Here is an 18,847-nt window from a genome sequence, read left to right on the forward strand (position 1 = left end):
TGTGTTTTCAAAACCAAACCATTACTAAAACCAACAACACCCCTTTATGCTAAACGTCAAAAGCCATTTTTGTTCAAACTGATTAATATATAAATATTGTAAGGCAAAGTGAATAGAAGGAGGGGTGTAAGTGACGGCGGTGGCAAAAAGGAGAGAGAAAGGAGGTTCCTGAGTGGAATGCTTGATGCCTGCTGGGCTTATGGGGCTTTTAAGCGGTGGCCAAGGCCCAGAGCCAGTGGTTTTTAGTTGTGCTACACTGACTTCCAAACTGGTCAAATTAACCGGTAAACGAGGAGGTAATTAGCAAGTGTTGGCTCATGAAAATTGTTCATTTAGTCCAAGGAGAATGCACAAAGAGGATGAGGGGCTGAGTGTGTGCAGTAGAGCCATGGATAAACGGAAAACGTCCCCCCCCCCCCCCCCCAAAGCAGCTACAGTCAATAATTTGATACCAACAACAGATGAGAGAGGTTGCTAGTTGTGATGAGCCCACAAAGAAGTATCACCTAACTCTGTAGATCTCAGCTCTACAGAGGGTTATAGTATCTCTTAGCTCATCGTATTGGTTTTCCCGGCCCACAACTGCTTTGGTTCACTCTCACCGCTCTCAGCTGTTGAAGAAGTGAACATTTTGCTCTGTATCGGTTGGATGTGTGAAAGTTTATACCATTTTTAAAGGTGAAAACATGTCAATGTTGTGTTCTCAGTTTGTTTCAGCCACCCCCCAACTGGCCAAAATCAATATGGATGATTTCTATTTGGAAGCAATGACATCTAAACGTATTTGATTTTGATACTTAGAGTGTAAAATAATGGGCGTATTTAGGCCCTTCTTTAAAGGTTTTTGTTGCGATGTGGCCGTCTATCTTCCAGAGAACCTTTCGATCGTAAGTAACAAGTTGAGACAAGATGTTTAAAGGTTTCATTTGGAGCATATGTCATGTCTATCAGCTGTGAATCCTAACGCAAGTAACCCAAGGGTGGGGTCGGGGGTTGGTGGGGGGGGGGGGGGGGTGCAGTCACATTTTGCTCCAGTGTTGTTGTCTGTCTGCGCGCTGACAGCAGCAGTTCTGAGGCTGTGACTGCTAGCGCCAGAGGTGTTACTTTTCCTCCTTTGACTTTTTGGATTCATCACCCGATGAGCATAGGCTGTGACCCATAAAAACGCCCATGGGTAAGCTGCCAGGGCTGGGCTGTGTGTGCGGGGTAAGGTAACAGATTCCAGCTCGATGATGAGTCAGTAAATGGTTTTAGGGGAGCAGTCTGTGCAGTCAATAATCAAAGAAACATACATTTCAAGGGTGAAGATTGAGGTTGCTTTTGCTCCAGTAAACCAATGACCCAGTAACACAGTTAATGGAAACTACCATAGTTTCCAAAGAGAAGCATCAATAGTTCATTTTGATTTCAACTGTGCTAAAGATGTAGCATGTATTTGCGATATCCACATCTATTTGATACATTTTGCATATAAAATTCACATTTGAAATATCTGAACAAGATTCCTCCTCATTGCTCGTTGCTCTCCTTCTTTTGTGGATAATGAGAAAAAATAAATGATACGCATCATAAATCGAGAAACAATGTTAGTAACAATTATATAATAGGGTAACAAAACAAATAGCACTGTTGGTCTGTCATGCATATCAGCACGTACTCGAAACGGATCGACCGTTCCTCCATTCATCACTGGTTACCATAATTCACGTCCTCAAGAAGATGAGTTATGTCAAAGCTAAAAATGACAGAAAGATGGCTGGTTTGGCACAGATTCCAAAATGTTAATTGACTGCTTCAGCGATGACTTGACAACTGAGCCCGTGTGATCGATGTGCTCCTCGCCCTTTTCCCTCCGAGAGATATCTCTTAGGATAAAACAAATACCGTTCCACATTTGCCTTGACGAGGACCTAGAATCCCGGGAGCGGGAGATGGTGCCGCATAAAAGTGTAATGATGACAAAAGACTGTGCCAGCTGCTCGGGTTACTGTACACAGTGCAGACACAACAAATGGATTACAATAATTAAACAGGAAGAAGTGGAGATCCTCTGGAGAGACTGCTTCCTAGAATATCTTAGGAGTTTACTTAACCAATGTCAGCTCCAAACTTTCTTTGAAAGACAGTGCAGAGAGAGGGACGGGCTGTCAGTTTGTTTTCATTAATAGAGTGATGTGGAGCTCGACTTGCAAGAGCAGCGTTGCCTTCAACAGAACAGCGTATTTAGGATAAATCCTCTTAATGAGTGTAAATATTAGATCAATCCAAAGCGTACGTGTAGTGTCTTGAGTGGGAAACAAAGCGAAATACCTTGGACGATCTGCTGTGCCAGTGAGTGGCGGCACTTGTAGAACACCCTGGCACACAATGACACCAGCTCAGCATTCATCTTTTCCGTGGCTTTCTTGAAAGTAGCGGCAACTGCGTCCGTTACATCCTTTACACCCGTGACCTCCTGGTTATCGCCGGGCACAGCCAGGGACAGTGAGAGTGAAGCACTGCGCATGTCGGCAGACGTGACGGTGTGGCACTCTACGGATACGCGTGCCACCTTTGTAGTCATGTGACAGGAAGTCCTTTTGGTGGGATCATCCTGAGTTGCAGTTACATGAAGCTCAACAGCTGCGCCCTTGGGTAAGGCTGGTACCACGATGACCAATAATGGCGCGGGTTTGATCTCAGGCTCCCACAGCAAGTCCTGCAAAGCAGACAGATGGAATTTAGATGAACTGGCTGGCAAATTATATACTGTGTTGTGCTACACACTGCAATCAAATGTATGGCCCTCCTGCTGGGATGCATGCTGTGTTCTTCTGACCGCAAACACTCCTCCATCAACATTAAACATTATTGTAAGGCACATCGTAAAAATTCAACCACACAGCACTAAGACAGGGTTTTTATGTGACAGACTGACAGGCTATCAATTAACACGAGATTGTGAGGTAATAATAGTGTGTACAAACTATTCAGAAAGAAGCCACACCGCTTGCACAAATGCATTCAGTGTGAGCTGCATTTGTTACCATGACAGGTCCTATCCTAGGTGACTTCTCACCTTTCTAAGAAGATCACTCACAACATGTTATGGCAGTTTCACCACACACATTTAGTGGAAAATGGCCTCAATTTCATCTATAGAGCCAAAATCTCTTTATTTTTTTTTCTCCTCAGGACGGAGAGCCATTAGCAGTAACAAAATGTCTTGGAGCAGTGCTACAATATGGCCCTCTAATAATACTTGGCTGTGGCTTCATCTGCTAATGGGAGAGAAATGAGTGTTTTATATAACCGCCATTTCAGTCGGAGTCGATAGGGCAAAAACACTTAACCCGCTTTTCAATTTGCTGGATCAATTTTCATCCACTTACACCCCACTTCGTAAGTGCAGAATAATAACAGGTTACTTACATTTTATTTTGATATTCACTCACAAAAAAAAGCAGAAATCATTGACAAGAGCAGACGACGGCCTCTTTTGTCCCTTCAACAGACGAACCCGTCATGACCCAATCAGCCATATTCAGTGAGGCAGCACTTACCTTCAGATTAAACTTTAGCAAACGCTTAATTGTGTATCAACAGCTAACCTCTTGCCTTGGAGAGTGAAACAACATGAAAAAAGCAAGTGTCCTGAATGAGTATTTGTGCAGTGTGGGGGTTAAGATGTCTTCACTCTGCTGGTTTTGAACCCAGCCTAGCTTGCCGTGATCAACAATAACAATCACAAGAGCGGAGAACAATAGCCGTGTCAGCACGGACCTCTTAGCATGTCAGACAAAGTGACAGCACATATACGTGTCCTATGCTTTGATAAATGTTATATTAGCACTTCTGGCACCGGCTAGGTATTCTCCTAGAGGGAACCGCTCCTGCACTTGTCAATAGTGATTGAACATGGACTAGAAAGTGGGAACTGGGGAGAGAAGTGACAGGACAGGGGGTCCTGCTCAGCCAGGCTTAAAGGCCACCCTGCAGGCCTTGGGTGCAGAGGTACTATACCCAACCGACCGTCCACAAGGAGATCAGGGGACTTCAGCGGTGCAGCTCCAGCCTCTGGCAGGACTTAACTGTCACGGCACAGTTGCTGACTTTTTGTCAGAGCTGTCGGGCGAGGTTACATCAGTCCCCTTTTGTTTCATTATTAATGTAGCCACCAAAATGTTACATTAGGTGGCAGGTTTGTTCAGCAGTTCTGTGGAACTAAATGTGCTAAAGATACATCATTGTGTGTGTGTGTTTCTGTATGTGCATGTGTGAGAATCAGACCTCCATTACCCTGCCAGAGGATTGAGAAGGGGAACACTGGCTGACATCCCTACCTGACCAGAGATCATTTATTAAATGAATCCAATAAAACACAAACTTTGATATATGGTGGAGCGGAGTGCTGGAGGGGCAGGCCGGTGGCAGAATGTGTGTGTGTGTGTGTGTGTAGAGGGGTCTGTTCTGCTCTCCACCAGTCCATCTCATTACTTCATCCCACTTCAGTTCCAGGGCATGCAGCCATTCCCCCAGTGCTCTCTCACTCCGTAGGCAGCAGGTAAACGCATAAAGTCTGGATCTGCTGCGCTCAGCTCTCTACACTGATGGGGTGTGACCTGCCTCTCCTTATGTTTGTTTTCTTTCTCCCCACTTTCCTCCCTCTAACTCATGTCCGTGCGCCTGAAGCGTGCAGTGGGTTGGAGGGCCGAGAGGCGTGAAAGCCGAACGGTAAACACGGTAATAAGGAAGTGGTGTAAAGGCGGGGAACAGCGGGGAGCTGATGGGACTGCGCTGCTTAGCCAGTTCCCCTACATTTCCTGCCCAGCGGGACGCCTTCAGCATGTGGCTCATGTCTCAGCACTTACTGTAGTGCTGTCAGTCTGCTATAATATCCCTTCCCATTCACTCGCTTTTTTAAAGATTCCGCTCTGAAGCTCGTCAGGCTGTTTGTGTAAATGAAACACACAGGGCCATGTCAGTGGGGTGAGGAGAAGTTTAAGGGTTTGAGGCCATTATAGAAATACGGCAGCAGGGGCCACAGTTACTTCTAAAGTCCCAAGTAAGCAGGAGAGAAATCAGTTAAAAAGGGTTTTACTTTAGTATACAGGAAGGAAACTCCCCACACTGCAAATGCAGTGCTATTTAATTCAATTCATTACCAATCAACATTTCAACAAACCCAATAATTTCTTTAAAAATCGTTTCCACATTTCCAAAACAACCTTTATGAATAGTGTGTGTGAAAATAAATATATTAAAATCTGCTTCATGATCATTTTCCACTTTTTGACATGTTTTCAGAACCTGTTATTGCTGTACAAACAAAGGGACGTCTGTTTAACATTTATTGACTTATCACATCAACATCTCCCTGTTCTTCAAACCCATTGCACACACACACACAGACAAGCAGGCTCTTGGTGGTTTAATGCACCGTAAATACAATTTCACACTTGTAGCGACTTCAGTATGCTCCCAATTAACCCTGCAAGCTTCTTCGTCCACCTGATTAGAGAAATGATCAACGCACAACAACAACATGGCCCCGTGGCTTCACAGACACCCTAAACACTGGTGTTTCTATCATTTCACTTCAAAGTTCTGGTGTCATGTCTTTTTTTTGATATGAAAGTGTACATAGTCCAACATTTAACTTAACCACATAGTACATGTTGTGCCCATGGTTTCAACCTAATTGACTCGACACAAAATGCAATATCATTTATTTAAGTACTTAATTAGAGATATTTAACTGCATTTTTTGTCAATGACCTTATATTAACATATTGTCTTGTCTGTCCTATTTTCTCGTTTTCTGGTCTCTCTTTCTGTCTTATTTTCTTTATCAACTCTGTTTTGAAAAGGAGGGAATTAACTTAGTTTCTAATGTATACCTAATAATGCCTGTATGTTTCACCTCATAAAGCTGCGTGTATGTGAAGCAAGACTCTTTTTGCTAATGCCAGCCAGTCTCTGTTGTCTGTGGGAGTCATGTTATCAGGGTTTGACCTGAGTTAAACATTCTAATTACAGTCAATTCAAATGAGCACCGGTGCTTTGTATAATCCCCACCCCAGGGAGAGAGCATTTCACCGAGTTTAGGATGAAACAGTAGCCCCCCACCACACTTCCTTGAAGTGGAAGAGAGGAGAAAGTGTGAGGGCCAAGTCACACCAAGAGGATCTGCCTCACAGGCAAATAAAGAGTGTGTGCTCAGGTTAGTAACCCACCACCTCAGCTGGCTCTATCCTTAAGGGGAGAACCCACCTGCTTACAGATGGAGCTGTCAATTACAGCTGCTTAATCTGGGAATCAGTTGAAAATAAAACATGGTCTTCTGGTGGCAATCCTGGGTCAGCTAACTGAGATGGAAGCACAACAGATGGACGATGTTGTCCATCTTCAATGACCTCTGACATGAGCCTATAGTCTTGTGACCTCCCAGAGCATTGCCCTTGGTTAGCCTTGTTATCTGAACGAGCCATTCTGCATGCTAAATTGACGGCATACTGGCGGCGCTTTCAAGATGTATATTCCACTGTGAGTGTACAATAAGGCGCAATAAGTCAAACAAATTCACAAGTAGACGCTAGCTCTTCACTGAGATAAGCTGAACTGTAGTTTATGTATTTGAATTCAGAAATTGTAACTTAAAGGCTTTGAGAATATGAGTGCTGGCCTTCAATAACATAGTTAGAATTTGATGTGTACTGCTAGAAGTTTGTGGAATTGACACAAAGTTGACATCCTCTCTTCTAATCTTTAACACTGCTCACCACTGAACAGAGCCACATGTTGGAGGTGGGCTCCTGGCTCTCTCCCTGAGGGCCTATTCCCATGGCTAGACAGATTACTGTGGGAGGAGAAGGGCTGCCAGGGGAGGCTGGTTCCCCTATTATACGTATGGAGCAGGGGTTGTAAGCTGGGACGGTGGAATGGAGGGAAGGATGGAGGGAGGTGGCAGGGAAGAGGGGTGAAGAGGGGGGAAGAGGGGGATAAGCTGCTCTGAGAGTTGAACGGAGCTCCAAAATGGTGTGTGGGGGCAAAGGATTAGGAAAGCTCTGAGGAAGACATCTGCTTCTGTGCCAGGCTCCACATTATCAAAGACACCAGCGTTTCCCACATCATCAACTTTTCATGAGCGCACTCGCTGGTAAATATCAGTCGCAGCGGCTTGCGTCTCAAGGGGGCAGCGCGGGGCGAGGAACTTTTCCTTATTTCACAATCAGAAAACACAATTCTGAAAGGCCTCTCTGAAAAACTTGGCTACCATATCAAGTTTCTCTTCTTTTACTTATTCATCCACACGTCCCACTGTCTTGTAATGCATTAAACATGTGTTCATTCTATGTGGGAGTGGTATCGTACTATAAGTATGATCAATATTATATATAAAACAGCCAGTCGTTGCTCTTCTTCTTAACCACTGGTATATATTTCATAAATCAAAAATCTCACTCGACAGAGGCTGACCTTCTCTTCCTCTGCAGCCCTCAGCGTGCTCTCCCAGATGGACCTGACGATGGGGATGTCTTGGTGTCTTGTGATGTAGCAGTGGGCCTGGACGACATGAGCTAGAGTCAGGCTGCTGATCACAGCCTCCAGAACCTTCTTCACATAGCTGAAGGACAAATGGGCCTGCGTCCCGGTGCCTGCCTTCACCAGCTGCATGGTACACGGGACCAACGCAATTTGGCCCGCGCAGAAAACAGACTCATCAACCTGGAGAAAAGAGCATAGAAGAAAAACACAGCAGTGTTGGCTTTATTACGATAAACCGAATATTAACAGTCTAGAGCCAAACTAGCAGCTTGGTGAGGGTGTACTTTGTACTTCACCAAAGTTATTACAATTTATCCTGAGGGGACAAATTAATGTCTGTACCGCCAAGCCACTAGTGAGGACAAAAACAAGTAAGGGGTACAGTTTTTTTTTCATTATACTATATTTATCCCGTTAAGGGGGAAATTTGTCTCTGCATTTGACCCATCCCTGTATCAGGGTGCAGTGGGCTGCCCATGACAGGCGCCCGGGGAGCAGCTAGGGGGTCAGTGTCTTGCTCAGGGACACTTCGACTCAGAACACGTCCCAGCCAAGGATCGACCCTCTTAGCCCAGTGAGCTAGTCGCCCCTTTTCTTAGGATATTGCCGCCCTATACTCCAATGCTTGACCATATATCTATATAAGGCTCACATCTCTCTACTTATCCATACTGGAAACTAAATTACAGCCTTGAACTGATCTGGTATAGGGTAGTGTTTGGAAGTGAGATGAACAAAAGGAATACAGACTTATTGCTCAGAGAAATATCTGCCCTTCAGCACCAAAGAACCTGAATCCTAAAAAACTGAAATTGATGACATGTATATGCACACAAATATAGAAATATGTATAGTTCAACCAAAAAACTAGAGGAAAGAATCAAGTCATGAAACTCAAAAATGTGATCTTTTTTTCTTTTTTCCCCCCCGAGTGCAATATTCATCAATGAGGTGCTATAATCAAATTAACATTAATTATAAGCGTATGTTTAAAGCAGTGTATTAATTAACAAGTTTCACCTCTTCCATTTATCAGCATCTTATCACCAACAACTCCTATTTCACAAGCAGCTGTTCCGTGAGAAGCCTGCCAATGTGTCTCCGTTGCACACGTGTTATTTACAGTGTGATAATAAGCTCAATTCTCTGTTAAATACCTCTGTTAGAATTAAGCTTCTCGTATAATGAAACCTGGAAAAAAAAATCTATCTGTTTAATGCAGAGAGATGAGTGCGGATGAGGGGTGGCATTATGGAGGTCAGGTCTTTAGAGACCCCGTGGCTCACCAGTGTTTGAGGTTAGATGGCATTAGGGCTTAACACTAGCTGCTGGTCAATGCAAATAGCTGTTGGTGACGTGTTGATAATTGCTGGCCTATGCAGGGACCTTGGAGCACATGCAGATCTCCAGGGAGGATCAAGAAGGCCTGAATCAATTGATACATGGCCCGAGACAAGGTCCTTCACTGATTAGCAAAGACACAGCCAGGGGTGTCATGTTTCTCTGTGAGATTACCAGAGTTAGCATGGACCAGATGTATTACTCCAGACTTAGCACCCTCTCAACCAAACTTCTCCTCCCACTCATTTCAAACAAGCCCTTTCTTTTCTTTTCTTGGTTAAGACACAACTTGTTCAAAGGAGGAAAACTGAATATTTTTTTTGTTACCGAAATGTATGTCTTTAATGGGATACCAGCAGAACAAGATGCTTTAGCTGCACAAGTGCTTAGCTAGAGGGCAAACATGGTCATGGCTATTTCCATAATCAGATGGGTTTGCCATGATCCCCAGCTCCATGGGTTCACTTGTCAACTTTGATGAATCTTCAGTTTCCATCACTGCTGCTCCAAATTACTGGGACAGTGCGGGAGACAAGAGATGGAGACAAGACGGGCGCGAGTGAGTGAGGGGGAAGAAAGGGATGAGATAAGGCCCTCGCAGCTTTCAACCAGTTGGATCAATCACCGGATCATTTACCTGCGAGCACAATCTACCCGAGCGCCTGCATTTACTACGTCTGCCTCACATAAAAGCCAGATTCCCACACATCAACAACAAATTGTCATTGGCATTCCATTTATGAGCCATCAAATGCCATCATATCCACTCCAACAAAGAAGGGCTCCATCAGGTTGGACGGGTGGCCAGAATCTCTTAACAAGCTCGTCCCCATGAAAAGAGCTCAATCCACTTTGAATTCATAAAGGCCGGCTACCATTTGTATATTTGAATATCAAAAGGGGCTAGCATGGGGCCCCCTTGACTGTTAAAGGCATACTCCCATAGCTTCTACCAAGCAGGTGTGTGATGATCAATTATTAAGGACCCCGCTCTGGTTACTCTTAGTGGGAGGTGGAATTGGGGATTTGGGGGTTTGTGGCGGTGGGGGGGCACATCTTTCTCTGGTGAACCTGGATGGGGGAGAGACAGTGGAGAAGGGAGAGCGAATACTATTTACATAAAATTAACAGTTCAAAAGAATGAGTTCACACACCAATCAAACTTGTTAATTGACTGTCAATGGTGTGTCCCTGAATATACAACACAACTACATTATTCATCTTAGGCCTTGACAGGGAAGACAGTCCAATTTGCATGGGCGTTCTAAACGTGATCAACAACCACAATGCCACATGCATTTTTAATAGGCCAGAGATGGGATCCTTTAATATTCATAAGGGTCAAACAATTGCGTATGACATTAAACTTTCTATAACAAGGTAAGTATCTTTCAAATGCTAGTCTTAGCAGTCTAAATGGCCCACAGAGAAAAGGGTGAATCAATACTAGGTTTTCGGTTCTACTGCTTCTTAAAAATGTCGGATATTTTCTGTCACGACTTTAAAGATTTTCAGAAATGTCGGGTTTTTAAAAGCTGCCTTTTTGAAAAAAACATTTTATTAAATCTCAGGTCATTTATTCCATCAGAAAAACATAAAGTGCTTAAACAATAAACATCAAAGCAGAATCTCATTTTTGATATTTGATGAATTCAAGATGTTTATAAGTTCAACTTTGTTCCATTTAGTCAACTGCTTTTTTGAAATCTTCCTTTTTAATGTTTGATACAATAAAAATGTATAATCTAGATTTTAATGTAAAGTGTCTTTGAGTATTATGAAAAGCGCTATGTAAATAAAATGTATTATTATTATTATTATTATCTAAATATAAGAAAAGCAAACAATATCACAGTATCTCTTTCTGATCATTTTGTCAGTACATGTTTCGCATCGTACAGTGAATTATTGAATAATTCTGAGTGATCAAGCAGCCCTTAAAGTAAAAATGGACCACATCACACTCTTTCCATCTCAGTATTAAGCAGCCCCCTTTTTTCTTTGTTCATGCTTTATCAACTTTTATTTCAAGGATAAAAAACGGCATCACTTTTCTAATAAACCCAATGACCAGTCAAAAGGTCACCATCCCCAAAGACGCTCTCGCTCTCTCTCTCCATCCCTATGAGCTGCAGACAGAAACATATATGTAAATGTATCAGGGAGCGCCTGGCTGTGTCCGCTTCCAACCCTTAACGGTGTCTCGTTTCAGGCTGGTGTGTCTGAGGTGTTTCTAATTGCAGTTTTTTGTCAAAGAGCTTCCAGAGATGACCAGACAGTGCTAGACTATATTCACATTGGTGTTGGAGCCCTCTGGGCCCCCATCGTGTTGAGGACGTCTCCGGGTGTCATTAGCTGAGCTTTGGGATGGTATGGATGAACTGGGCTGGCCTAGATAAAATGACCTGGTATTGACGAACAGTCAGGGTTTTTCTGCCTGGTTCCAAGGACAGAGGGAGGTGGAAAACTGCTCCACCACTCCTATCAGATATGCTAATGGTCAAATTTCTCCCCATTGAGACCTCATGCATAATTTAACCAGGAAAATGATAATACAAAATGTGTAAAATAGGTTACATTATTACGGTGTAACTTTTTCCTTATGTGAGGACACATGTAACCACGCTAAAAGGGTAACGGCAGCACAGTATCAGCTACAGGGTGGGTAATTAAATGAAAAATGTAATTCATATTTGTAATATGTCCTTTATTTGTTGTTACTACATCTTTGCGAGTGTTGTTTACAGCCTCATCATGAAGTAAGGGTAAAAGAGTTCATCTTCAGAGCACCATGCTTTCCAAGTCTGAGCTAAAACTTTTTATTTTTGGAAGTTGTATGCCCTTACTAAATAGTCAATAGTGAATATAGACATTATAGAGTTTGACATTGAGTAGAAATAGGCCAGAAGCAAACCAAGGATGCTGCGTTTACATTTTATCTTCCATTCAAAACTTGATTTGATGTATAAACTATCATTTATTTTAAACGGGACACCCTTTGGTATACTTTTAATCCCTTATGGAACATTCTTAATATATGTGACAAATTTCCAAATTTCTATCTTGACTCTTTAGTCATTTTCTTCTTTTCTTGAATATTTTAGGGTCGGCAAATCGCGGAAAATAGTTCAAAATGTGGGGATCAAAAAACAGAGGTTGAAGTTCTGTTGAATGCATTTAAGTGCATATATTATTTCTGCTTTTTGGCGGGGATTTGATTTGCAACGACTGTTTAATCCTTGTGTGGTGGATGGCAGTTTGTCAGGAATGTGTGCTGTGATTTCATCTTGAACTGGCTTCAAGTCTGTGGGGCTCTTTCAGCATTAGTGCATTCAAAGCAGATCACGTCTGGGAGTGGGAAATGATAAGAGATGGGCTCATGTTGTGCTGCGCCCTGAGGAAATCCTGCCTCTTCTGACACCTCATTTCTACAAATACAAACCTTTCAGGAGAACCACAACCGTTCTTCCCTCTACAGAATCTCTCCCCATGTTAGGCTTCTCATTTAAGGCTTCATGGGAAGGGGGAGGCAGATATTTGCCTTTTTTTATTCCCTCCCGTTTTTTTTCCCCACTGTCTTTATTTTTTTCTTCCTGTTTGTGCTCCAGTTTGAGCCTAACCCCTGTATGCTCAACTGTCACACAAAATCAGTGTTACTTAACGGCGACATAAATAGCCGTATGAAGTGCACAAAGAGAAAGAGTGCAAGTATAGGGCATTTCTGAACGCATTCTCTCAGGTTTAAAACTGCACATTTATTTCAGGAAACAAACTATACGTTCAAAACACAAGGTTTATTTTGATGACAAATTTAGAAGTATACTCAAAATTACACAACTACAATGAACCATTGTTGAGGCAACGTGTGGTCAGTCTAAGGGACACTGGCCTTTCCCCCAACCCCCACCTTCTCCAAGCTTATGTTTATTTTTCTGTTGTGCCTGTATGTCTGCCCTCAACATGCCCACTCCATAGACACTGAGCCGTGTGGAAGAGTAACACTGTCATGTCAGCTCTGGTCAACTTTGTGGTAGTCAGGAGCTGCCGCTCAGTACTACAGCCAAGGTCAGAGGAGCCTGACTGCTGGATGCTCAGGGAGACACATCAGAATGCCAACAGGCATGAACAAACAAATAAATAAATACATCTTTCCACAATCAAAAATATATATATTTTTACCACAAAATAAAACTAATTTTGATACAATGTGGCATGGTTTCTGTGTTTTGTCCTAAATTGACTGTTGCTATAATTATGTAAAATAAAGACATAGGATCAAATAAAACATAAAAAATCCTCTAAGCTGATGTTATAAAATTGTCTGTTGTTGTTGAGCACTGTGCCACACCAGAGCCGGGCTGTGGATGAAGAGTGATGGAGGGGCATGGTTTTTCATTGCGTTAGGCAAAATGCCCTGCTGCCTTCAACTGTCCCGACCTCATACTTTTTGACAAATTGGTTTTGAGGCTTTTACGACTGATGCACATATCGCAAAAATCATTTCTGCCAAGCTTCCTCTATGACCTGCCCGTGGGATATGACAAGCCCCTCCACGCATCGCTCTATCAAACCGAATCTTTCCAGGACAATGCAAATTATGACAAATTCCATCATCCTGCATTATGCGCTTTCCCGCTAATCTCCCTAATTCGAGAGAATCGGGGAGGGTCTCGCTTTTTCAGCTGAGGGGCATGTTGTCTGATTGAATGATGCTGAAACTGCAACCCTCAACCCCCGTTCTTTCTCCCTTCCCAGCTGTGACCACCTCGTCTCTTCTGTCTTTTCATATTTTTCCTCTTTTTTTGAAGCTCCATCTCTTGGCCTGGCTGATGATGGAAGCACCAAACTAACCTGGGCACAAAAGAATGGTGTCAACACAAAATGGCACAACCATTAAAGCGTAACTATGAGAAGTGGTGAAGTCTGTGTGTGTGACAGGGTGTGTGTGTGTGTGTGTGTGTACGATATGAAGGATAGGACCACAGTGTGATATGTCTATTCTGCATAAGACATTTTGAATGTCAAAAGCAAAACAGCCTGCAACCCAACGACATGATGCTGCTGGTTCCATAGAGAAAAGTCCTCTGCATCAAAACATCCAGTTAAACACACGCACACACACACCTCGTCTTCTCTGCCCTGTTGATACTCTGTAGCTTGTAATGGACACACCATGTAGTTCAGTATTCACAAGTAAAAGATGGACAACACACAAGCGAAAAAAAAGAAAGACAGACAGACTAAACAAGATGGAAACATGCAGTGGAGAGCGAAGAGATGTAGTCCCTTCTGGTCTCAACAGATGGCAGTATGGCTGCATTAAAAAGGCAGCTGGAGTATCAACAATGCTGTTCATACAAGGTCCACTCAATCCTTGGACAGACTGGCTAGACAGCATCGAAGTCTTCTCGGATTTTCTTACTTTTTTTCTGCAAAGTCAAAATGTTTGCATAAATAAACCACAAATTCCACCACTTGAGATCCATTAATATGGATGGAGGAAAATTTGGGGGGAAATTATAAAACAAATTGCCTCTGTATGTGATTTCCATTGCAATATCTACACAAAGTGTTTTTCTATATTTGTTTTTATCATCAAAAAATGAAAATCAAACATAGCTGAAATGTGTCTATAAAAAGAATAAACTAAAATTAAATTAAAATCTAAGAAGAAAGATTTTCCATCGAAGAAATCCTTGCTTATACGTACTTTGAAGTTGTTGTAAACATTTTTATTTTACAGTAAAAGAGCCCCAGAGATAATAACATTCTCACTACAGCAAAATGATAAAATGCATTGCACTGAAAATCCCTGCTGAAAAATAGAGCAAATATTAACATTTGTGTCGGAGCATCAAATTCAACTCAATAAATTTTGACATGTGGAAAATATTGTGTACTCTATTTTATATTGAATGAACTCTTACCCTGAGCATCTCAACTACATTACATTACCCAGACTTACGGGGCCTGACATCCCCTTACATAATAAATCCATAATATCAATAATAAATATATATTAAAAGTGAACGTGCTGATATGTCTGCAGAAAAAAACAAAAAATCAGGGGACTGTATATTATTCATCTGCAGCCGTTTTTACCTCACTAAAGCGTGTTTTGATGACAATGGCATTTGAAAAATGAATGACCAAGGTTAAAAGTTACTACTCAGAAGAATTGCTCCGTGTCAAATTTTTTGATGAAGCGAGTGGCCAAAAGTAAATGGAGTGTAAGAGCTAACTCTTGTCTGACTCATCTGTAGTACTGAAAAAAAAAAAATATCAGCTAATAAATGAAGACAAAATGGCAACGCTCGCACACTATTGCATGCGGATGTAATAATCATTCCTAACCACAGGCGCTGACTGCCACTTTTAATGTGTGCAACTTATGGAATCGCAGAAACATAGTGAGTGCATAACAATTATAGAAACCATCTATAAGAGCAGTTTCCTAAAATACACAAGCGACAGTGCAGGGCTGCACAGCAGTCAGTAGGGGAATCTGCTGCAGTAACAAGCCGTCTCTAAAAGCCACTCAGTCTGGGTGGGTGACTATCAGTGTTACAAACACTGTGTTGGTTGGTAACACATCCATCATGGTTTGTTTTTATATATCATTTATTATGTGCTAACAAAACACTATTAATACAATTCTAGACAATTTAATTTAATTCTATTTGGCTGATAACTATACGTCAAAAATATGAAACAATTCAGTTTTGTGTTTTCCCTATTTGCACATATGTTTAATTACATTTCCTTACAGCTAGATTCCTCTAAAGTTTGTGTTACTTGTTTTGGGTAAAAAAAATTTGGCTATGAGTGAAATATTGATAAGTTAGGGGGTTATATTTCTCCCTAACGCTGTTCCCCATTAGTTTCTGTATGTCACCACACTAGTATGTGTGTGGCAAATGGCTCCTGTATTGTTCTGTCTGTATTTGCCACACAAGTATATTTCACAAGGAGCATCTTCCAGTCCCTCCCTATCTGTGTGTTTTTGTGTGTGTGTGTGTGTGTGTGTGTGTGTGTGTGTGTGTGTGTGTGTGTGTGTGTGTGCAAGCCCTGTCAGCTATGCCCTCTCGTCACTGCAGGGGGAAAAAACACACCCGGGCAGCTCTGAATATAGTGGCTAGTTACCATAGTAATGGGATGGTCATACGTCTCTCCTCTCTCAGACAGTGATGGGAGTGGACAGGACATGGCGCTATGCTTTTTATCTATGCATTTGGTATTCAGTTATTTCATTCCACAAATATAAAGTCAAGCCACTGCACCTCTCCCTTTTTCCCTATTTAAATTGAGGGGTAAAATGGGAAGTAAAAAGTTGGATATGGGGGGTAATAATTCACACATGGGACTACAAATAATGATGTGTTTTGACTGAGTGTTTGTGATCGCAGTTGTAACAGCGCAAATGTCTTGGCATATATCTACCGTGGTGGGATCTTTGCGCGACGCTTTTCAGATGCCTCCTTGATATCTCTGAACCGTTTGCCCCTCCGCTGCTCATCGGCAGTGACAAAGTGAGAAGAAAACAAGCGCGAGCGCACACACACACACACACACACGCATAGACACTCGTGTAGCATGTGGTCGTCTCAAATTAAAAAAGAAAAGAGTAATCCATTTATCAAATAAAATCATATTCAGACATCATTACTGATTACATTCATCTACATTCCATTAAATGGTCTAGTATATTCTGTTCATATACTGTAGCCTCAAAGATATTTTACATAATACTTGTTTACGCAGAAAGTAGACAGACTCGGATGGGGGGCTGACCATTCACTAGACACACCAGAGACCAGTTCTCTTAAGGCTTCCCGGGTGATTAAGGATGGTTATGTGGGACACGTACACGCATTACTTATACGGCATATATTTACATGCATATCTAGTTTAGGTGCATCTCCGCATCATTCAGTATGTAAAAGAGGAAGACGGACGATGGCTGTGGATATCCTGTCCTTGCTCCCCATGGCTTGTTGACATGAACCAAGGCAGTCAGGCACCAATAATACATGAAGAGCTGTTCAAAGGCAATTAGGATCAGTTGTCAGGGCCGGGCCCATTAATGAGTGGGAGTGTGGCAGGGGCCGGGGTGGAAGCACAGCGCTGGCGTACGCGTCCGCGTGAGAGTCGATGCACTCTGACAGATCCAGTCCTTCCCCTGTCCTCGCCTGGTACAAGCTCATACCAGTCTGTCCCCACGTGGTGCTGCAGAAGCAGCGGCACAGGATAATGTATTAAAGAACGCACTGACTCCTGAAAATGACCACCGCGATGGCAGGTCAGCCTCTACGCGGTCACAGCAGGAGAGAAAAGGGGGGGACGTAGGGCGCGTGGGACAGGATTGGGAGGAACATAATTACCTCCTCTGCCGTCTACCACTTCCCATAAAACTGCCCCCTCATCAGATTAAAAACGTAGTCTGATATGACCTCTCACATACATGTGTACACATTTACAGGCACAAGTGCCCAACCCCCGACCAATAGCTCTAACAATGTCCCAGGACAGCGCTGTGACCAAGTGTCAACGCAGATATACTATGGTAAGCAATATTAGTGGAGGGGGAAATAAGTCCCTGTTTTCCATACAAGAGGCTGCAGACCTGCACACGAGCAAACATTTGCCAACAAATGTTTAGGTGCTGATGGTTTAAGATAACGTGTGTTTGCTCAATCGTCCATTTTGTTTGTCTTTGCTTACATCTTTTTCTATTTGCGTGTCAATCAAAGCGGATTAAATGCTGTACATACCCGTCCTGTCAGTCAGTCATGAGTGGGTTACAGTGAGTCACCTGTGACTCATTTTAATGACTAAACCAGTTTACCTTGTGATACAGCAAGGGCCTTTCACAAAGAGCTCACAGGTGTGTGTGTGTGTGTGTGTGTGTGTGTGTGTGTGTGTGTGTGTGTGTGTGTGTGTAAAAACCTGGCCTCGGGGCATACAGCCGACAAGCCACTGCAGTAAGGTCTTACTGGGTTTGATCAGTATGTTTTGTGTGTGTCCAGTTCAAATGAAGACAGTTGACCCCAGTGTTTGGGTAGGATGAGTAAAGCCTACAGAGACAGACTCAGGTGATGTACAGAGACAGGAACTGAATCGATGCTCGCTGGGGAAAGGCTGCGAGGTGAAACCCGACTGTCTGTCAAAAACCTTTCTGACTCTCCCCAGACAAAAGGTTCAACTCATTGCACACCATTCAGGCATTCAGGAAGGGAAACAACGGGCCTATTCTACTTGTGCCTTCAGTAAAACGAAAAGAAAAAACAAATCTGTGTTAACATCCACCACTGCAACTAGGAACAAGTGACTACAAGTGCTGAAGACCGTAGTTTTGAGAAGCTTTCAATCTCATGACTGCTCAAACCGCTGAGGCTTCAAGACCTCATTTTTCATCGACTCAATTACCCGACAACGGTTCCCCTCCTGGTCCCACCCCTTCCTCCCTGCCTCATCTCCCCCTCCTCCCTGGTTGGAAGTGATCATTTGTTCTTTATTAAAGTTGATAACATCCCTCGCATTGTCTGAGTGTGCACGCTAGCGAGCCGCCCCTACTGTTCTAGCCTCCAGCGCTTCGTATTATTGGCGCATTATTTCACGCATGCCCTCCTCTTTTATCAAGTGCTTTTGAAGTAATGTTAATAGAGTAGAAAATTGAGACATTTATGAAGTATGGGCCGTGTTTATGAAAAAATCCATAAAGTATGACAGGGGAGAGGTGAGATAAAAGCAAGGTTTTAATAGATTATGGCAAACAGGGGAGATGCGTCAGACGCTGACTGGCACCTCCTCCGAGATCTCTCATATTTTATGGGATTAATTTTGTTGTATTAGAAATGAAGTTAAATGTCCTAATTAATCTGTTCGTGCTGCATGAATACCTCCCCGAACGCAGATGCACGCACACACACAGTTTTTGGGCTAATTACTCTTCTGTGGTAATTGAGGAAGATGCAGTCTC

General features: G+C 42.8%; 1 protein-coding gene across 2 annotated transcripts in view; it reads right to left on the minus strand.

The window, feature by feature from the left end:
• The window catches only part of dph6 (diphthamine biosynthesis 6), a 56,071-nt gene that overhangs the window by 4,819 nt on the left and 32,405 nt on the right, over window positions 1-18,847 (minus strand). The window contains exons 13-14 of one of the 2 annotated variants that reach the window (XM_076108317.1): window positions 7,459-7,707; window positions 2,311-2,698 (exon numbers count right to left, since the gene is read on the minus strand). In XM_076108317.1, the coding sequence (XP_075964432.1) occupies window positions 2,311-2,698; window positions 7,459-7,707 (637 nt within the window). Of the gene's footprint in view, window positions 1-2,310; window positions 2,699-7,443; window positions 7,708-18,847 lie in introns of both variants that reach the window. The other variant, XM_076108316.1, reaches the window with a different exon arrangement.

Source organism: Anarhichas minor, unplaced genomic scaffold (assembly GCF_050575085.1).
Source record: "Anarhichas minor isolate MPS153535 unplaced genomic scaffold, ASM5057508v1 ptg000040l, whole genome shotgun sequence".
Classification (NCBI taxonomy): Eukaryota; Metazoa; Chordata; class Actinopteri; order Perciformes; family Anarhichadidae; genus Anarhichas; species Anarhichas minor.